Here is an 18924-nt window from a genome sequence, read left to right as displayed (position 1 = left end):
CTTATCAGAGGGAGACTCAACATCCCTCCATGAACAGCAAATGAACATTCAATTAACACTTCAATAAAAGTGTATTTTAAATAAAAATATACTTTATTGTTAATCTCATTCTTTACAAATGCTAATACCCAATTTTAACATCCAAAGAGAGTCTCCTTCCTTTTATTCTTAAGGGAAAAAAGGTCTTTTTTCTATTTACAGGGAAGACCCGAATTTTCTGAAGTTGTCACGAAGTTAGAAGAGTGTCTCTGCAACATTGAGGTAAAAGCTTTAGCTTCTGAAATATGTCCATAAAAAAGCCCTGCATATCCAAGGCTGTCAGGGAATGTAGATGAGCTGGTGCTTATGAAAAGTTACTATGAGGACCCATAACTCCATCCATATTTACCCTATTCATTAAATTCCTATGGTGGAGCAGAATTAGCTGTATCTACAGGGACAAAGGCAAAGTCAGAGTGAATTCGAGACCTTCCAACAAATAATAGGGCAGGCAAATGGACACAGTCATGCTCAGCTTAAAAATTGATAAGTAAAAATTGGAAAGTATAACAAAGACATTAGAAGGTAATTATTTAATCAATTTTTATGCAAAAATTCTTCATACAGAGATTTGTAAGTCATTGTTCATTTACATTCAATGCGAAAAGAAAAATTATCAATAAAATATGTTCATAAATTAATTGGAATGCATTGCTTTCACACCACATATATGTTGCTTAATGTGATATATGTTGGTAATCAGGCGAATGGAATTTTCTTGCCTTATTAAAGCTGTTTGCTTTAAGTTTCTCTATAATTGCCTTAATTTTCTACACACCTGGTCAAGAGATAGCATTTCAAAATAATCGAGGGAGCTAAAACATGCACACTACTTGAAAAATAATATATTCTCAAATGGAAATAAGTGCTACTGGTGGAGGAAGACATACATCACACATAGAGGATCACATATGCATTTGCATATGCAGGGAAGGGGCAACAATAGAGAGAAATAGCATCAACCTGAGATTGCACCACTAAGTCTCAAAGTGGAACCATCAAGAAAAGTAGGATTTTTTTTTCTAAAAAAAACAAAACAAAACAAAAAACAAAAAAAAAAAACTCAACTAAGAGTCATTGGACCTAGTCTATTGGAAAAGGATTTGCAGTTACAGCCTGCAGTGAGTGGCTCTGTCTCATGACTCTTTGCTGGAATTTCTAAAGAAAACTTTTGTGTAAAAAGAAGCTTCAGTGTTTAGACCTAAGATCCTCTTTCCCTTCTCTTATTCAGTACTGGGACTTACAGAAAGTGGGGAGAAGTAGTCATATATTTGGTGGGGCTTCAGCAGCCCCTGTGGACAAAAGCATCTGCCAGAAGCCTTGGGTATTAAGAGACACCTTCAAAACTTGAATTTAAAATATCCTCTCATTTTGAAACTTAGGATTTGAGTGAGTTTGCTTCGAGCCTAATGGGATAGATATATCTGGAGGTGGATTCCAGAAAAAAGGAATCCACCATGATAGGATCTACAAACATGATAGGATCTACTAAACTAGCTTGTCTTATTGTAATATATTGATCAAGCTTCTTATTTATACTCTCTCCCCAAGGGAGAAGATGAATGGGCTATATGCTGAGAGAGTTTGCTGGACTGAGTTGCACTAATTAACGGACGAGAGTCAGCCTAAAGAGGCTTGACTTGTGCAGTTTCATAAGACCTTATCCTCTCTATTCTTCAACTTTTCAGTCAACGGTTTAGATCAAGGCCAAGAGGGAGCTACTCATCCCATGTGCAGATATAATCAAGTTAAGAGGGACAGAAAGTATTTGAAAGCAGTACTCTAGATCTTGGAGGATGAAGTAACAGGACATGTCTAACAAGAATAATTTTAACAGGAATACATATAAATATAATGTCCTGCAGCAGAGCCAAAGCAAAAATAATAAAAGTATCAAATGGTGGAGACCTGGCTTAGGAGCATCATGAATGCTAGTGGATAATAAGCTCATTGGGAGTTAAAATATAAAGTGACTGTCTTGCTGCAAAATAAAAGATATGATTAGTCTTGTTCTGAAATGGCAAAGTGGTATCCAGTTGTGTCTGTGAGACTTTTAAAGGAATAATTAAAACTGGGATACACATTTCAGAAGAGAGAGATTTGAGTGGTGAATAAGCTGAAAATCACGTAACATGAAAACCGGTTGAAGGAACTAATGATGCTTATCACAGAAAAGAGATAATTAGGGTGAGTCCAACACCCTAATTTGTTTGTTTGTTTGTTTTTGAGAGAGAGTCTCGCTCTGTCTCCAGGCTGGAGTGCAGTGGCGCAATCTCAGCTCACTGCAACCTCTGCCTCCCAGGTTCAAGCGATTCTCCTGCCTCAGCCTCCCCAGCAGCTGGGACTACAGGCGCGTGCCACCACTCCCAGCTAATTTTTGTATTTTTATTAGAGACGGGGTTTCACCATGTTGACCAGGATGGTGTCGATCTCTTGACCTCATGATCCGCTCACCTCAGGCTCCCAAAGTGCTGGGATTACAGGCATGAGCCACCACACCCAGCCAAGTCCAACAGGTGTTTTAAACATCTGAAAAACTATCACATGGTAAAGGGAGTGGCCTGTTCAATATGGGAAAAGACTTGCCACACATTAAAGCATTTTTCATCTTATAAAATTGATGTATTCTTGGAAAAGTGTGTAAATTCATTTTACATGAAGGGAATAATTTCATGTAAAGGGAATAATTTTAGCTATGATTTAAAGGAACTCTGCCATAAATCTTATTGCCATAGTGAAGAATGTGAAGAATCTTTTGATCATTGAATAATAACCTTCTAAATATATTTTATGAATCTGAGTTGGGCCTACTGTGTTTTTAGAAAGATGAGCATAAATTTAACAGGCCAGCTCTCAGCACAGAACTGGGTCAAAAAAGTAAATTAAGCTAGCCAGATGTTGCCACTAGACTTTTTCCTGAAAGGAAAAGCCAGGAGCAAGCTGAGTGAATAGAAATTAAAATATGGGAAACCTTGGAATAGAAAGTTAAATCCATATTTTATGTTATGTCTTCACACCTGTTGGAAGTATTAAACAATTGAAATTGCCCCTCCTCCACTCAGCTGATGTCTCCTGCATCAAGTAACAGCAGTGGGTCTCTCTCACCTTCTTCTTCTTCTGATTGCCTGGTGAACCGGGGAGGACCTGGCCGGAGTCATGTGGCAGCATTAAGAAGTCGTTTCGAATTGGAATATGCTCTAAATGCAAGGTCCTATGCTGCTTTGTCCCAAAGGTGAGTGGTAATATAAGCAAATCTCACAGTAAAGTCTTATTTCAGAATCTTATCAAGACAGTCAACTGATTTGATTACTATTAACAGGGTTTGATTACCCCCTGAAAAACTTTGAAAGAGGGGTTTTCAGCCCATTTTTCTTATGTTATGACTAAAAATTAGAAATTTTATTATCTGTTAGCCTAGGTCCTCTAGTTGCAAGTAACAGGCATTAACCTAGCTTAAGTAAGACACGTCTATTTCAGAGCAACAAAAGGGATTTATTAAAAGTATTCTGAAGCTATTTTATGGCATCCAAGCAAGAATTCCTGTGTGGAAACCAGGAAACAGCTTTGAGGATCTGAGCAACAGAAGTTCAGCGTTCTAAGAATTACCATATGACCCAGAAATTCCATTCCTAGGAATATACCCTAAAATTGGAAATAGGTACTTAAACAAATACTTGTATTCAAATGTTTATAGAGCAATATTTATAATAACCAAAAGGTGGAAACAACCCAAAAGTCCATCAACCAATGAACAGATTGATAAAACAGGTTGTCACAACAAAATACCATATACTGGGTACATAAAACAGCAGAAATGTATTTCCACAGTCTGAAAGCTGGAAGTCCAAGATCAGGCTCAGCATGGTTGAGGTTCTGGTGCGGGTTCTCTTCCTGTTTTCTAGAAATCCACCTTTTTTTCTCTGTCCTTATAAGGCAGGGAGAGCTCTAGTGTCCCTTTATCTTCTTATACGGGCACCAACTCTACTGGATCAGGGCTTTACATTTATGACTTTATTTAACCTTAATTATCTCCTTAAAGGCCTTCTCTCCAATTTAGTCACATGGGAAGCTAGGGTTTCAACATATGAACTTGAGGAGGGTCACACTCCAGTCCATAGCAATAGGTAAATCTATAAAAACAAAAAGCAAATGGGTGCTTCTAGGGGATAGGGAGGAGGGAGAAATCGGGAGTAAATGCTTAATTGTCTCCCAGTTTTATTTGGGGCTGATGAAAAGATTTTGGAATTAAAATGGTGGTTGTAAAACTGTGAATGTACTAAATACCACTGAGTTTCTAGTTTTAAAATGGTTATTTCTATGCTATGTGAACTTTACCTCGATGAAAAAAGAAGCAAAAACAAAAAGATTAAGCAAAAAGGTAAGTCAGAAAAAAGAGAAAAAGAAATCAACATTCTTTCATAGCTAGCTCTGCCGTTCACATGCCCCAGTTCCCAATAGATAGTCTCTTTGTCTCTCAGCTTAAATGTTAAGTTTCAAAGAGAAATATATCTGTCATATAATGCTATAATAATTCTGTATAATAACCCATCCCAGAATTCAGGGATATACAATCATAATCATTTATTTCTTGCTCACTTGTTTGTGGGCTCATTTTGGATGAGCTTGACTCTGAACTACAGATTGTGTTCAGGTCTATTCCTTGGGTCTATCAACCTCCTTGGACACCCACATAGAAAAATATACTACCTGGGGTAGATTCTTCTCACAGACAAAGGCTAGTAACTCAAGAGGACAAGCCCAAATTTACATGCACATTTAAAGCCTTTGCTCAAGTTGTATCCTCTGACAACATTCCATTGGCAAGTTTCACAGCTGACTTCAACATCAATAGGAAGAAAAAATATACTTGATTTTTAGTGGGAAGAATTGCAAAGCCATATGGCAAAAGGCATGGGTAACTGGAGTGGGAATGGGGTCATAGTTCATTAATATAAATACGGTTGTCAGGGGCCCCTGTTCTAGATGGGGAGCAAAGAAGGCAGTCACTGTGAGCTTCATAGATACCCTGAAGAGTGCATACTTTCCAACCCATGGAAGACCAGAAAAGACTAGTTTAAAATCTTTCTCTGTCCACGTGAGCACCAAAGCATTTGCACACGGCCCAGTTACACATGCACACTCACACCCACACCTGCATATACATACACACTCATACACTCCATTATCAGAGTAAAGGTTCTTAAGTGGGAAAAGATTATCTGGAGTTAGCAAGGGTTTCTATACAATCTACAAATTGCAATTGTTGCTTTTTTAGCTGTAGTTATTATATTCCTGATCTGATAAAGGAGTTGCAGCTGCAGCTATGAAGAGATGGGACTCTGATTCGTGAAGTCTTTAATCTATAAAATGTCATGAAATTAAGTATTAGTAGGTTTGATTGATAACCACACAAACTGGACACCATTTTTTATTGGATTTTAGTCTCTCGCGTAATTTCAAAAAGACCCATAGGCCAAGACTACATTAGATTTGGTCACATCATCATCTTCCAGTTCTATCTTCTGTTCTTATTCTCTACTTGTGGCTTTTAAAGCTATTTCTCTGAACAGCCAGATTTTGATATTTCTAAAGCACAGTCACCTGAGGTTTGTCCACTTGAGACAGAGGTTAAGAGGATGAGCTGTGGAATCAGACAGATGTGAAGTTAAATCTTGGCTTTGCCATGTACTAGCTCAATGACCTTGTCAAGTTATTTAAATCTCACATGTAAAATACTGATAATAATACCAGATCTTAGAGTTGTTTTAAGGAGAGGTACTATTGTCATAGTAGTGACAGTACTTGATTGAAAGATGCCAGCAGGACCAAGCAAAGAATATAGGTCCAAAGATGTAGGCAAGTCACAGAATTTACAATACATGGAGAGCTACACAGAATAGGAGGCACAGCAGCAGTCCCAGTTAGGCAAATGAAGGGTGGAGGGGACAGAGCTTCTCTAGCCTTCAAGAATCTAGAGATGTATACCACTACTAATTTTTCAAAAAAACCTACATGCTGGGTGAAAAAACCCATCAGCTTTTTTGAGATGCTCCTTTTGATATTCTCATAAAGTGTTTTATAGCCTTCTGGCCCTTCCTGACTGTTATGGAACTCTGATAAGGGTGTATCTGTCTGCTAGGTGCAAGTTTCTCTTAACAGCATGGCATTTCCCTGAGGATTTGCTGTGAGGGTGCGTTCAAGGTCAGTTTGTTAGTACCATTCCTCCGAGTAAGCTCAATCCTTGCACTACTTAAAATCAACTCTAGGAATCGGTAAAGCGTTTAGCTAAGTTTTAAAACGTGTCAAAATAGAAATTATGTATGTTCTATTCATTACTGTATCCTTAGTATCTATCTAGCAGTATGATTGGCATAAAGTCAGTAAGAAATATTTGTTGGGCAGATAAAGAATAAAAATTGGATAAATTGGCTCAATAAACAGGAATTATTTTTCACTTGGTGTGTAATCAGTGAATGAGCCTTAACTATTTTCTCTTTTCTTTCCATTTAAATAGCTGTCACTATTGAACATCCTGGGCACTATTTTAAACACTTTAAATAGTCATCTAATTCAGCCTTAGGAAGTAGGTATTCCAATTTTTATAGATAAGGAAACTGAGGCTCATAGAAAAGGTAAGCAACTTTCCCAAGTTAATGGAGAGTAAGTAAGCAAAGCTGGAATTCTCACTCAGGACTCTCCTGTGCTTTCTGAGTTTTTCTGGCATAGGAGGTGCATGTTCCAGAAGCTTGAAATATTTTGCCAATACTTGTATTTGCTGGACTTCCAGTTTCTCCTGGAAGTCAATCTGTGAATAACTTCGGCTATTTCTCCCAAGCCTGCCTTTTCAGCTTGTGTATATGAAGGCAGAGGAAGTGAGAACAGCGATCAATAGGTGTTTAAAGTCAGAGAGCCCAAGGATATAAGAATTGATGGACTAAGTACAGGAGGGCCATGAGTTTAACAGCTTGTGAGACAGTGGTTCTCAACTTTGGCTGCATATTAGAATCATCTGGGAAGCTTTTACAAGTACCAGTGCCCAGGACCAATTAAACCAAAACCCATGGGGTTGGCACCCAGGCATCAGAATGCTTTAAAGTTTCCCAGGTGATTCCAATATACATCCAAGTATAAGAAACATACTGAAAGAGAATGATACAATGCTAACCTGCCAGTCATTCTGTAAGAAGGGGATGCAGCTAATGAGAGAGGAAAGAGAAAGCCAAGGTGAAATAGCATCTGTGACCAAAGGGGACCATTTTGATGACTTATTACGTGCATCATCCCTGCCAAAATTCCTTGCAATGTACCACTAACTTCTGATCTTTGGATTTCCTAATTAATTCAAGTTACAGAGTTAAAATGTAATTTTTTAGTATAGCATTATGATTTTGAAAAATCAGTACAAGGTTTTTCCTATAGTCCCTACTAATGTATGGATGTGGGGACACCTCAACAATGTCTTGAAAAATGATGCATTTACTTTTCAATTTTTGGTCATGAAGTTCACAGATGATAGGTTTGAGTTTTGTAATGCTTGATTTGATGGGGTTTTTGGTTGTTTGTATATTTGTTTCTAATTATTACTATTCTTTATAAATAAATTTAGAGGTGCAAAATTGTGTCAGAGATTTTCTCCACAGATAATAGGAATTCCCTAATTCCTACCAAAACCATAACTTGATAAAATCTGAGATTGAGAAAGGCGCTCTTGAAGTTCTGCCTCTTTTAAAATATTTTGTGCCTCTAGATATATTTGGAAAACTAAGCATGTGGCAGTTGCTCCTCCCACAGGGTATGAAATCCCATCTTGTACATGGATTACATCATGTAAATTTAGAAATGACAAACTGATACACAACCTTTCAGATGTGAAAACCAATTAGTGTTTATGTGGGGCTGGGCTCTAAGAATAGAATGATTTGACCTAGTTAGCTGTCCAGGAGAAGAAAACCAGGGATCCAGAGTTTGGAACTGTAAAACAGATACATTTGGGATTAATTTTTCACACTACAAAAGGGTCCATCAAAGGTTTCTTTAAATAGCTTGCCTAGTGCACTTAGAATGGAATGCAGTTTATAAAAGTTGAATATAACTTATAAAATTTTAATTTACTCATAGTTTCTCTGGGTTACAACAATTGTGTAAGATGATAGCACCATGACACTGATGTTCCTAGGAAGAATGAAGAAGGGAGAGCAGCAAGGGGACCGTGTCCATTTGCTTCAGTATAGCAGATGTTTACCAGATAACAGTGGCCATGTCTCCTCCTCATCACCCCAGGTCAAATACTCCCCTCTTTCATCTACCACCTCTCTTGCACTCTTTTTTGTACTAAAACTTTCAAATACTCCCTTTTCTTCCAATCTTTCAATCCTCTCTCCATCCCTAACTTCTTGTCAACTCACCACAATCAGCAATTTCAGCACCTTGCTCATGACCACTGTAAATGTTCTCAAACATTGCTTCCTCTTTCCATGGGTCTTCTCGTTGTTTCTACAATCCCATGGCTTCAACTCACACCACATACATGCACACACACACACACATACACATGCACACGCACACATCTACACACACACACATTCCTCCACACACACAATTGAACCCCAGATCATTTATTCAGCCTTGACCTCTCTGCTTCCTAGCTTTTGCAACATCTTTAACTTCTCTCCTGTTCCAGCTTCCTCATGCTCTAACCCACCTACTACCATCATAATCTTTATTATGTAGAACTCCAATTCTAATTATATTATTTGCATTAAAACCTTCAATAATTCTCCATTGCCTCTAAAATTAAGTGAATTCTGGAGTCCAATTGATTCAGGAGTCCGAAATCCTCAGTGATACAGGTTTTCATCATACGTTCCAGTGGTTCTAAACAGAGAGTGATACTGTTGCTCTCTCTCTTCTCAGATGCATCCTAGGCTTTTTGAACTGTGGGAGGCTTCTTTTTTGTTTGTTTGTTTGTTTGTTTTTGTATTCCCAAGGACTAAAGAGATGCTATTACCATTTAGTGAGCTGGGACCAGAATGTTGAGGTTTCTCCAATGTTTTGGGCAATCTCAAAAAACAAAAAATTATCTTACACAAAATGACAACAGCATTCTTGGAGAGGAAAACTACAGGCAAACTAGAAGTTCCACTAGTTCCCATAAACACCCCATGTTTATCCTACCATCAACCTATCACTGTATCTTAACAGTTTTTTTAACCTTGACATCCCCCTTATCTTGTCAAAATATTAACCAGCCTTCAGTAATTATCTCAATCAGCGTAATCACTATGTCATGAAGAAGTATTTTCTGGGGGCTACCCCATCTCCATTCATGCCTCACTAAAGACCACAGCACTCTGTGCCACGTTATAATTCATGTTATTTTTTCTTATGTGTCTTATTCCCTATTAGATCATAAATATGTTAAAAACAGAAATTCTCTTCTTTTTTGTTTTGTTCAGGTGCCTACAATATCTCATTTATTATTTAATTGCATGTGGTGAATATTAAATATTTTTATTTATAATAAACTAGGAAAATTATTAGTTAGGCTGTAAATACCAGGCTTTGTATTTCTGCAATTTAAGTGAGTAAAACTCTGGCATTCAGATTTTTTTGACTCCTACATTCCTGTAAAGTTCAAAAATATTCTCATCCAAAAATAATGAACTACTAGATATTCCACTACTTTTCCAGTCTCCCCCCCAACTATTAGCACACTAAATGTCAATATATTTCTTTTTTAATTACTAAAAGGATAGAATATAGGTGACTAAGATGTGTGAGGAGAAAAGTGACTACCACATTCATTCCCTGTGTGTTTTTTAAAAAAAATTTTTAATATTTAAAACTTCTATAACAAAAGGTAATGTTCCTTCAAAGGTGGATTTCATGTGCAGAGCGTTAATATGGCACTTATTTTAGCATGAAATAAAAGCAAAACATAATATTCTGATAAATACACCAATTATTGACTCATTCATTTTATATTCTATTAATGTGAATCTTCATTAGAGAAATGAATAAATAAACAAGCAAACCAACAGAACAATGGACAGAAACATCCCAGGAATGCAGGTGTGTGCACACTGGGTTACAAGGGACAACCAGCATGCATTTCCCTTGAACTCAGGGTCTTTACTTTTCCTGCAAATGGGACCATGTCTGATTATTTATTATGAATGAACACTTTACCTAGAATTTTTTCCTTGGCTCAAGCAATCCTCCTGCCTGAGCCTCCTGAGTAGCTGGGACTACAGGCATGTGCCACCATGCCCAGTTAATTTTTAATTTTTATTTTTGTAGAAACAGAGTTTTACTATGTTGCCCAGGCTGGTCTCCTAAGGTTAAATGATTCAGCTTCCTAAAGTGCTGAGATTATAAATATGAGCCACTGCACCAGGCCCCACAATAACTTTTATTAAAGTATGTTGTTATAATTGTTCTATTTTATTATTAATTATTGTCAATCTCTCATTGTGCCTAATTTATAAGTTAAATTTTATCATAGGTATGTAGGTATAAGAAAATATTATATTGTATATTGGATTCAGTAATATCTTCAGGTTCAGGCATCCACTGGGGGTCTTGGAATATACCCCTGGTAGATAAGAGGGGAGGGGGCTACTACAATTTTTATACTCAGCTTGTATTTCCCACCAAAAAAATGAGATTTTGATTATAGCTATTTAAGCCTATAGGTCAATATGAAAAGATCTGACATCTTTATAATATTGAGTTCCCCTTACCATGAATGTAGTACATTTTTGCATTTATTTAGATGTTCTTTAATATCTTTTAGTAAGAGTTTACAATTTTCTTTATGGGGTTCTTATACACCTTTTGTGTGATAAATAGTTACATTCATTGTGACTGCTGAAATCGTTTGGACTAATTGCAAACATATTATTTTATTCTGTCTAGTATTTTTTCTCACCCTATCTTTCTATCTTTTTTCCTTTCCTTTGATTATTTGAATATGAGCTATATTTCTATTCTTTGGTGAGTACCCCAGAAGCTTTAATATATTATTTAAAATAACTAATTATATTTTTAATATGTTTGTCTTATTCTTAAATGAAAGATCTTAGACCATTTTAATTAAAATCATTCTCTCCTGACCTCTATAATACCTCTTTATTTTAATTTCCAGTATTTTATCTTCATCAAGATTTTATAAATTCCATAATGATTTCATTGTTTTATACAACTATGTTTTATTTAGGCTTACCTCATGTTTAATGTTTCATTGTTTGTTATGGTTACATTTCAAATCTTTCTTCTAGTATCATTTTTCTTTTCCATAAATGCACCTTTAAAAATTATTTAAGCCTCACTCTGTTGGAAGTAAACAAATGAAAAACACTTATCTTCCCTCTTTTTTAAGATATTTAGTAGATAGAGGATTTTAATTGTTCAGTTACTTTTTTCCCTGCACCTTCAGGGGGAAAATGCTATTCCATGTTTTACTTTCTTTGTTGCTGTTAAAATTTCATCTATGAATCTAATTGTTATTTCTTTTGTTTTTAATCTGCCTTTTAAAACTGCTTTTAGAAGTCTTCTTTATCTTTGGTATCCTACAGTTTAATTATGTTGTGTATAGATATAAATTTATGTTTATTTATTTTACTTGTGATATATTATGTTTCCAGAATTTGAAAATTGACATCTTTCATAAATTCTGGATAATCCTCAGCCGTTGTCTCTTCTAACATTTCTTTATTACATCTTCTTTAGTATCTCTTTCTGGAATTCTAGTTGGATATTTTTTAAAGTTTCTCACTCTATTTTCCACATTTCTCAGTCTCTTTTTAAAAAATATTTCCCACCCTTTACTTTCTCTATCCTGCTTTCTGGGTAATTTTTTCAGATCTGTCTTCCAGTTCACTTATTCTCTCAGAAGCTGGGTTTAATGTGTTGTTTACTTTGTTCATTGCATTTCTAATTCAATTTATTTCTAATTTATATTCCAGTTCTAGAAGTTGCATGTCATTTACAATTTTACAGGAGAGTTTTAAAAAGCTGTAGACCTGCTCCATACTTTTCTTCTTTTATTTCTTCAAACGAATTTTATCTAGAGACATTAATACCTCAAGACGACCCAAAACTTCAACTCGGAGGGTTTTTTTGTTTTGTGTGTGTGTGTTTGTTTGTTTGTTTTTTGAGACTGGCTCTGTCACCCAGGCTAGAGTGCAGTGGCACAATCTCAGTTCTCTGCAACCTCTGCCTCCTGGGTTCATGCCATTCTCCTGCCTCAGCCTCCCGAGTAGCTGGGATTACAGGCACACACTACCACGCCCGGGTAATTTTTGTACTTTTTTAGTAGAGACGGGGTTTCACCATATTGGTCAGGCTGGTTGTGTATTCCTGACCTCGTGATCTGTCCACCTCGGCCTCCCAAAGTGCTGGGATTACAACCATGAGCCACCGCATCCGGCCAACTTGGAGTTTTTCATAGAACACGTGTAGTAATAATTCTGCTTTAAACTAGCTTGTATGTGGGCTGGCAGATGAGACTTCTGAGGGTTATATATATATATATATATATATATACATTTTCTTTTTCTCACTTTACCTGGAGCCAGGAATAATGTAAGATATTTATCCTCTGCATATCTTTATGTAGAGTGAATTTTATTTTTTCTGATTTACCTAATCTGGATGTTGCCCTTTGAAGATTTTGACTTTATACTGGTGTTTCTTATCTGACCCTCCACCTTGCTTGGACCCATGATGTATCTCTACCATATAATCTATTAAAATTCATGCTATAATTCAACAAGAGTCAGTATGAGAACTTCATAGCACTTATATTTACTTGGAGTGATAATCTTAGAAAATCGTTTTCTTTTATATTCATACCCATAGTAGATTGTAAACATCATGCAGGCATAAAATGTCTCTCCTTTTGCTGCTGTTTCTCCAGTACTTAGAACAGTGCCCGGTACATGGTAGGTGCCAAACACCTATTTGTGATGTACATGAACATAATGACTTCCCACAAACATGATGCCATTGAATTCAACAGTCTTGTGAAGTATGCCTCATGGTTTCTATTTTTTAGATAAAACAGAAACTCAAATAATGTAAGCAATGCATATAACTATTTAGTAGAAAAATGGTAGTTCATAATTTAATTTGGGCCTGTCCGGTAGTGTTTTCATTACATCATGCTATCTCTGGAGACTAAACTTTGCCAACATGTTTGCCAACACCAGAACGTTATAATGTCAAGTTTGGGCTTTGAAGAGAATCAGCAGGGAGCTATCCAGAGTACTGAACTACCTCGCACTTAAACTGCCAGATCTAGTGGAACATACTTCCCTCTGTCTATGGCCAATAGCCTTTGATTGGAGGGAAATTTCCCTTCTCACTCTAACTCTGATAGTAGCCACTTTGCCTCAGCTTATGCCTCCTGAAGAAACACTATAAATCACCTGTCTGTGCTGATACGGACCCAAACTGAACACAACTCCACAGCTGCTGCCTCGTTCACAGGCGTGCCGTGGACTCCCTCTGTATCTTCTTCAAAACAGCCTCTCCCAAACAGCCTCACTCTCTGACCACATTTGTAAAAGTAGCGACAACCAATCAGAGCACATAAAAGGATAAACTTCTTCCTTCTAGGAACTTAACTGAAGTGACACTTGTGGACTAGCTTTGAGGATAGCTCTACTTCAGCATGATTTCTTTATGGAACTGAGTACACTGTAAAATTAGGCTCTTCTTTTCACTTTCTCATTAAACGTACTCTCCACTGTAGTAGCCAAATGCAGTCAATGAATGAAAAAAACAACAACAATCTTTTAGCTGACATTTGTGGGCAACAATTGACTTTCTGGTGATGAAAGTCCAAGAGTTTTTCAGGGCCAGAAATGAAGAAAAAGACTGCTCTTTCTCATGCATAAATACAATAGGGAATCAGCATCTTTTAGCTAATTCTACTTAGAAATAATTTTAATATTTATAAATTTAATAAAACCAAAAAGGGTCTTTGGCTTTCTAACTTATATTTTACTTATTCAAAGAATGCTGATTTGAAATATGATATCTATAGAATTTACAAAAGACTGTAGTGCTTATTGGAACATTATATTAGTATCTAACCCTCACTTCAGCAGTGTCTTCTGAGCTTGTAGGAAGAGTTGTCTTTCTTACTCAGTGACACTGTTGACTTAAGTTCTATGGATCTTGTATGTATAATGAGGAGAACAAGATGTTGCTTGCCTAAATCTAGGGACAAGACCATTTTTTTAAGGATAGCTATCATCTCTGAGACGTAAAATTTTTATGACACGCACTTCCTGAACGTCAGTTATCAAGCTCATTAAGGGCCTGCAGTGGCAAAATATAAAAGGCAAAGGAGAGAAGCTAGAATCTAAGCAAGTGCCACGATGCCTATCAGTTGCCTTTTATCTCTTTCTTTTTAAGCTCATAACTTCTTGAAATGCCCATAGGTTTTACTAATTAACAAAATCAGAAAATCTCCTAATGTTGTGGTGGTATGGGGCTGAAAAGGGAAATATATAACTATGCATGTTGATGTGACAGTGTGAAAGTGTTTGGTATACCTCATTATGTTCCTGAATGCCATCTTATATAGATGGGGAAATTAAAGAAAGTGGGGAGTGGTCTTTCACGAAGTTAAAACTATCTCCATGAAGATCCAAACAATAAACACAGCCATTTACTATATTTACATAACACCTCTTCACCGCATCCCTAGGTGCATACCCAGACAGCACTATAGTGAAATATACAAGCAATTCCCTTATGCACACATATACACGAAAAGTGAAAGGAAGGCTATAAATTGACTGCTAGTGCCCTCTGCATTGCATGCTTCTGGTATCTTACAAATCACCAGAATTGGACATAGTCTGTGCTGAAAGGTGATAGGACTCTATGTTAAGAACTCCTTTTCGGCTGATGTGGACTAAAGTAACCATGCTAGCTGCTTGTTTTTAGCTGCCTTGCTCTCTAGCGCCATCTAGCAGTCAGTTGCCAAACCACGAGTGAGGCCTCCTCCAGCCCTCCTGAATGCTGTACTAAGGATAGAGGCTTGGAGACTTCACGCCGAACAAAGGTGTGCAGCCTCAAAGTTGAGGAGCATGTGAAAAATGTCAATCTTTTCCTTCACTTTTAAAACCACCCTTAGTTTGAAACAGCCTTTCTCCATGAAAAATGTAAAAGAAAGAACATCAAACAAAATATTCTGTTCAAAAGAGGAGGTGATGAAAATGGAAAATTAATAAAAGTGAAGATATGAGAACAGCCCTGCGTGTGTAAAATTGGCACCTTTAAAAAAAATTTAAGTACCTGGATTTATTGTCACACATAAAAGATTTGCATGAAAAGAGTGAGCGAGTGACACATTTAGGTTACAACATATCCACCTGAGAGAGAGAATGAGATGCAGCTCTCACCGTGGCTATTCTGATGCTGTAATTTCGTGTTCTTTTCTATCCGTCAGCAGTGCTTGTTAGCGACCTAAAATGCACTCCCTCCTAACCCAAAGGGCGAGCCAGAGTGCATTTCCCTCTTCAAGCGTTTTGTAATACTAATTAACTAATTCCCAGCCACATGAAGAGAACCTGCGAAGATTCGCCGGAGGCAAACTGCTAAATAAATGGTGACAGATTTCTCAGTTTTCAATTAGATGAAATGACATATTGGGACAACGAATGGCCTGACTTTCTAGTGATGAGATTTCTATGAGGTTTTCACTCCTGGAAATGAAGAGAAACCCTCTCCATTCATACACAAAGGAGGGCCCGGGCCCACTCTTAAGCACATCAAAGCACACAGATCCCGCCTTTGGCAGTTGCGTGTGTGTACAACTGAAAGTAAGACTTGGTCCAAAAATGCTGCTTTTGAGACTGCTTCTGCTGTCCTGAAATATCTGACAGGACAAGCACAGGGACCAAAGAGAACAACCGGCCTAATTAAATCTATACAGGCAGCACTGTGTTCTGTTCATCCTCCCTGACTCCAGCTCTGGCCTCGCCCTGCTCCCTCCTGACTCCAGTATTTGTGTTGCGAAGCTGAATCTCTTGCTAGCATGGCAACTGTTGCTATGTTCGCAGCAATAAGAAGTGGGTGATGCTGGTGTCTCTGTAATGATTCAGATACAAGAGCAATGATTTCTAAATAGATTTCTGAAGCAGCTCTTACAATGGCTCTGAACAGTTTAACAGGTTTAATTCCTCATGGATTGTTTTTTCTTTTTTTCACCTTTAACATCTTCCATGTGGACTATATCTAAACCTCATATAATGCAAAAATGGCATCATTCTTCCTTTTGCTTACTCGTATTTGAAGCAGGAATTTTCTTGTAAAAAAACACATTTAACCAGTTGTCATTTCTCATTATCTCCTTGGAACCTATGAGATGGAGTTTTTCTTGATATTTAGTTAATGGCAACTAACGAAATCTGAAAAAATACTGGACCCAGGAAGAAAATAACTCCTGAATTAACCAAAGTGGAATGAAAATCTTCACCATTAATATTTGTGATATTAGCTGAACATTTTTTATTAATGTGCAGATGTTTTAAAGGCCTCATCTGCAAACGAGTACAAAAAATTTACTAGTGGATATATGTTTGCCACCCTGACTTCTCTTTCAAAGAGAAAGTAAAAAAATGAAATCACTTTTTGTTTTTTTGGCCTTCATCAGTCTCTTATTTGCCAGCCCAGCCAGTGTTAACTATGCCACTAAGTGTCACCAGATGCTAACACAGCCCGGGCCCTAGGGGGATATGATGTAGATAATATTGCCATGTGCACTGATGGCAATACAGACCTGGCCAAAGGATAAAAAGAGAAGTCACGTTACATGTTTTGATCTGTGACATAGAACAGAAATGTGTATTCAAACATAGACACTTAGTATGTTCTAGACGCTATTGTGCATTTTTTGTATGCCTGTCGTAGCACAGACTTATTACAACTCTTCTACAGCTAAGAGTTATTTATCAGTATTCTACAAATGAGAAACTGAAGCACAGAAAGTATAAATGGCCTGCCCAAGGCTTTGTAACTAGTAAACAGCAGGGCCAAGATTTGAGCAGAGATCAGCCTGATTCCAAAGCCCATGATCTTTTTACTACTTGCTGAGCTGCTATAGTGTGAGACAAGAGAGCTGCTCTCATACTAATCAGTTGTGTGACATGAGCAAATCCCTTTCTGCCCTGGGTTTTAGGATTATCATCTATAATGAGGCATTTGAATTGGATGCTTGCTATTCAAGGTGTGACTCACAGACCAGCAGCTCTGGCATCACCTAGGAGCTTGTTAGAAATGTACAATCTGAGGCCCCACACCGGACCTGCCGAATCTGCATTTTAACAAGATTTTAACAGTCGACTTGCAAATATACAGTAACCAATCTCTGGGGACCTTTTAGCTTTAGTGTACTGTATTTAGAATGTCACCTTGCTCTTATCTCTTTCTAGATTTTTTTCCTTCTCCAAGGTTGTTTTACCGCTCCCTATGAGCATTCCTAATCTCATTCTTATACTTGATGGAAAGATTCACTGTCTTCTCAGAAAAGATTTATCCATCTTAATTCATTTACCACTTTCTACTTGGTATCATGTCTCTGTTGAATAAGTTTCTTGAGGGGGAGAGCCATTCATATTAAATAATTTCATATCTGTAATACCAATTGACAAGGTTCATTAAACTAAAGAAAATGTATTGAAAGGAATGTTGAACAAATTATTATCTTAATTTAGTTACAAATATTACATACTGTGCTGATCGCAAGATCCCTGTATTATTCATTACAAATATTTCAAGGCAAGCACAATCCAAGTTCTTTAAATATAGGTCCAGGAAAATTTGCAAATAGCACACATGATGAGCAGTTTTTAAATTTCTTCACCCCCCCCATCTTTTTAACACAAAAATACATAAAGGATTCAATTAAGACCAAGTTCAATCCCAATGTCTCCTCCTGTAGGAAGTTGTCCTAAATACCCTCAACTAGTTACCCATCATGTTTGCTGTTACTATATTCTGTACAGATCCCATCAGAGAATAGAAACATTATTGTAATTTTTGATGTCTTTGTATGTCAATTGCCATACACACACACATGCACACGCACTTACACACAGAGTAAGCTTCTTGAAGCCAGGAACTGTGTCTTTCATTTTTGCATTGTTCATATTTATCACAATGCTTGGCATATAGTGTGATGGATATATGTGTATTGAATGAATGAATGAATGACTCAATCAATACAAATCTTTCTGGCCCCAAAGTCTCTTTTTTGCTTTAATGTACTTCTTGTTCTCCTTCACATTAGGATGGTTCGCTGACACCAACAACATGGAGATGCACAGTTAGTTCTATGGTGAGAATTTCAAAGAACTTGTTTTAGCCATGTTGGTATTCCCTACTAATATGGTACTTTAGTGTACTATGGCATGAGCTAGTCATCCAGGAACATGGGCTCTGAGACTTAGGAACTTAAGTACCTTTGAAATTACAAAGGCTGAAAATTGAAGCAGCGTTTGTATTTTTTCCTCTCTGGTTAGTCAGGTGTTCATTCAACAAACATTTGCAGAGTCCCTATATTGTGCTGGGAGTTTGCCAGGAGCCAAAGATGCTGAAAAGCAAACATAGTATAATATTTCTACCTTTAAGTAGTTTGTATGGAAAATAGACCCCAAATGTATTATAATGCAATGTGATTGTATACAATGATGGGCACACGACTCTAGTGTATTCTAACACAGACGGAGGCATTACTAAGAAAAAGGAGAGGCAGGCAATGATTCCATCAGGTTAAAGGGCATGTGGATAGCTTCTTGCAAAAGGTGGCCTTGCCAAAGAGATGCAGAAATACCTAATGTAAATGATGAGTTAATGGGTGCAGCACAC

The 18924-nt window shown here is 37.1% G+C and overlaps 2 protein-coding genes across 2 annotated transcripts in view; one reads left to right on the top strand and one right to left on the bottom strand.

Moving 5' to 3' along the window:
* LOC100990811 (fucose-1-phosphate guanylyltransferase) overlaps positions 1 to 18924 on the top strand; it is a 345681-nt gene that overhangs the window by 291272 nt on the left and 35485 nt on the right. The window contains exons 24-25 of the mRNA XM_055117300.3: positions 202 to 261; positions 3102 to 3271. Coding sequence (XP_054973275.1) covers positions 202 to 261; positions 3102 to 3271 — 230 coding nt within the window. The remainder of the gene's footprint in view (positions 1 to 201; positions 262 to 3101; positions 3272 to 18924) is intronic.
* LRRC53 (leucine rich repeat containing 53) overlaps positions 1 to 18924 on the bottom strand; it is a 43370-nt gene that overhangs the window by 20030 nt on the left and 4416 nt on the right. The window lies entirely within an intron of this gene.

The sequence above is a fragment of the Pan paniscus genome, chromosome 1, assembly GCF_029289425.2.
Source record: "Pan paniscus chromosome 1, NHGRI_mPanPan1-v2.0_pri, whole genome shotgun sequence".
In the NCBI taxonomy this organism is placed as follows: Eukaryota; Metazoa; Chordata; class Mammalia; order Primates; family Hominidae; genus Pan; species Pan paniscus.
The sequence above is the reverse complement of the archived record's forward strand: the minus strand, read 5'-3'. Positions and strand labels throughout refer to the sequence as shown.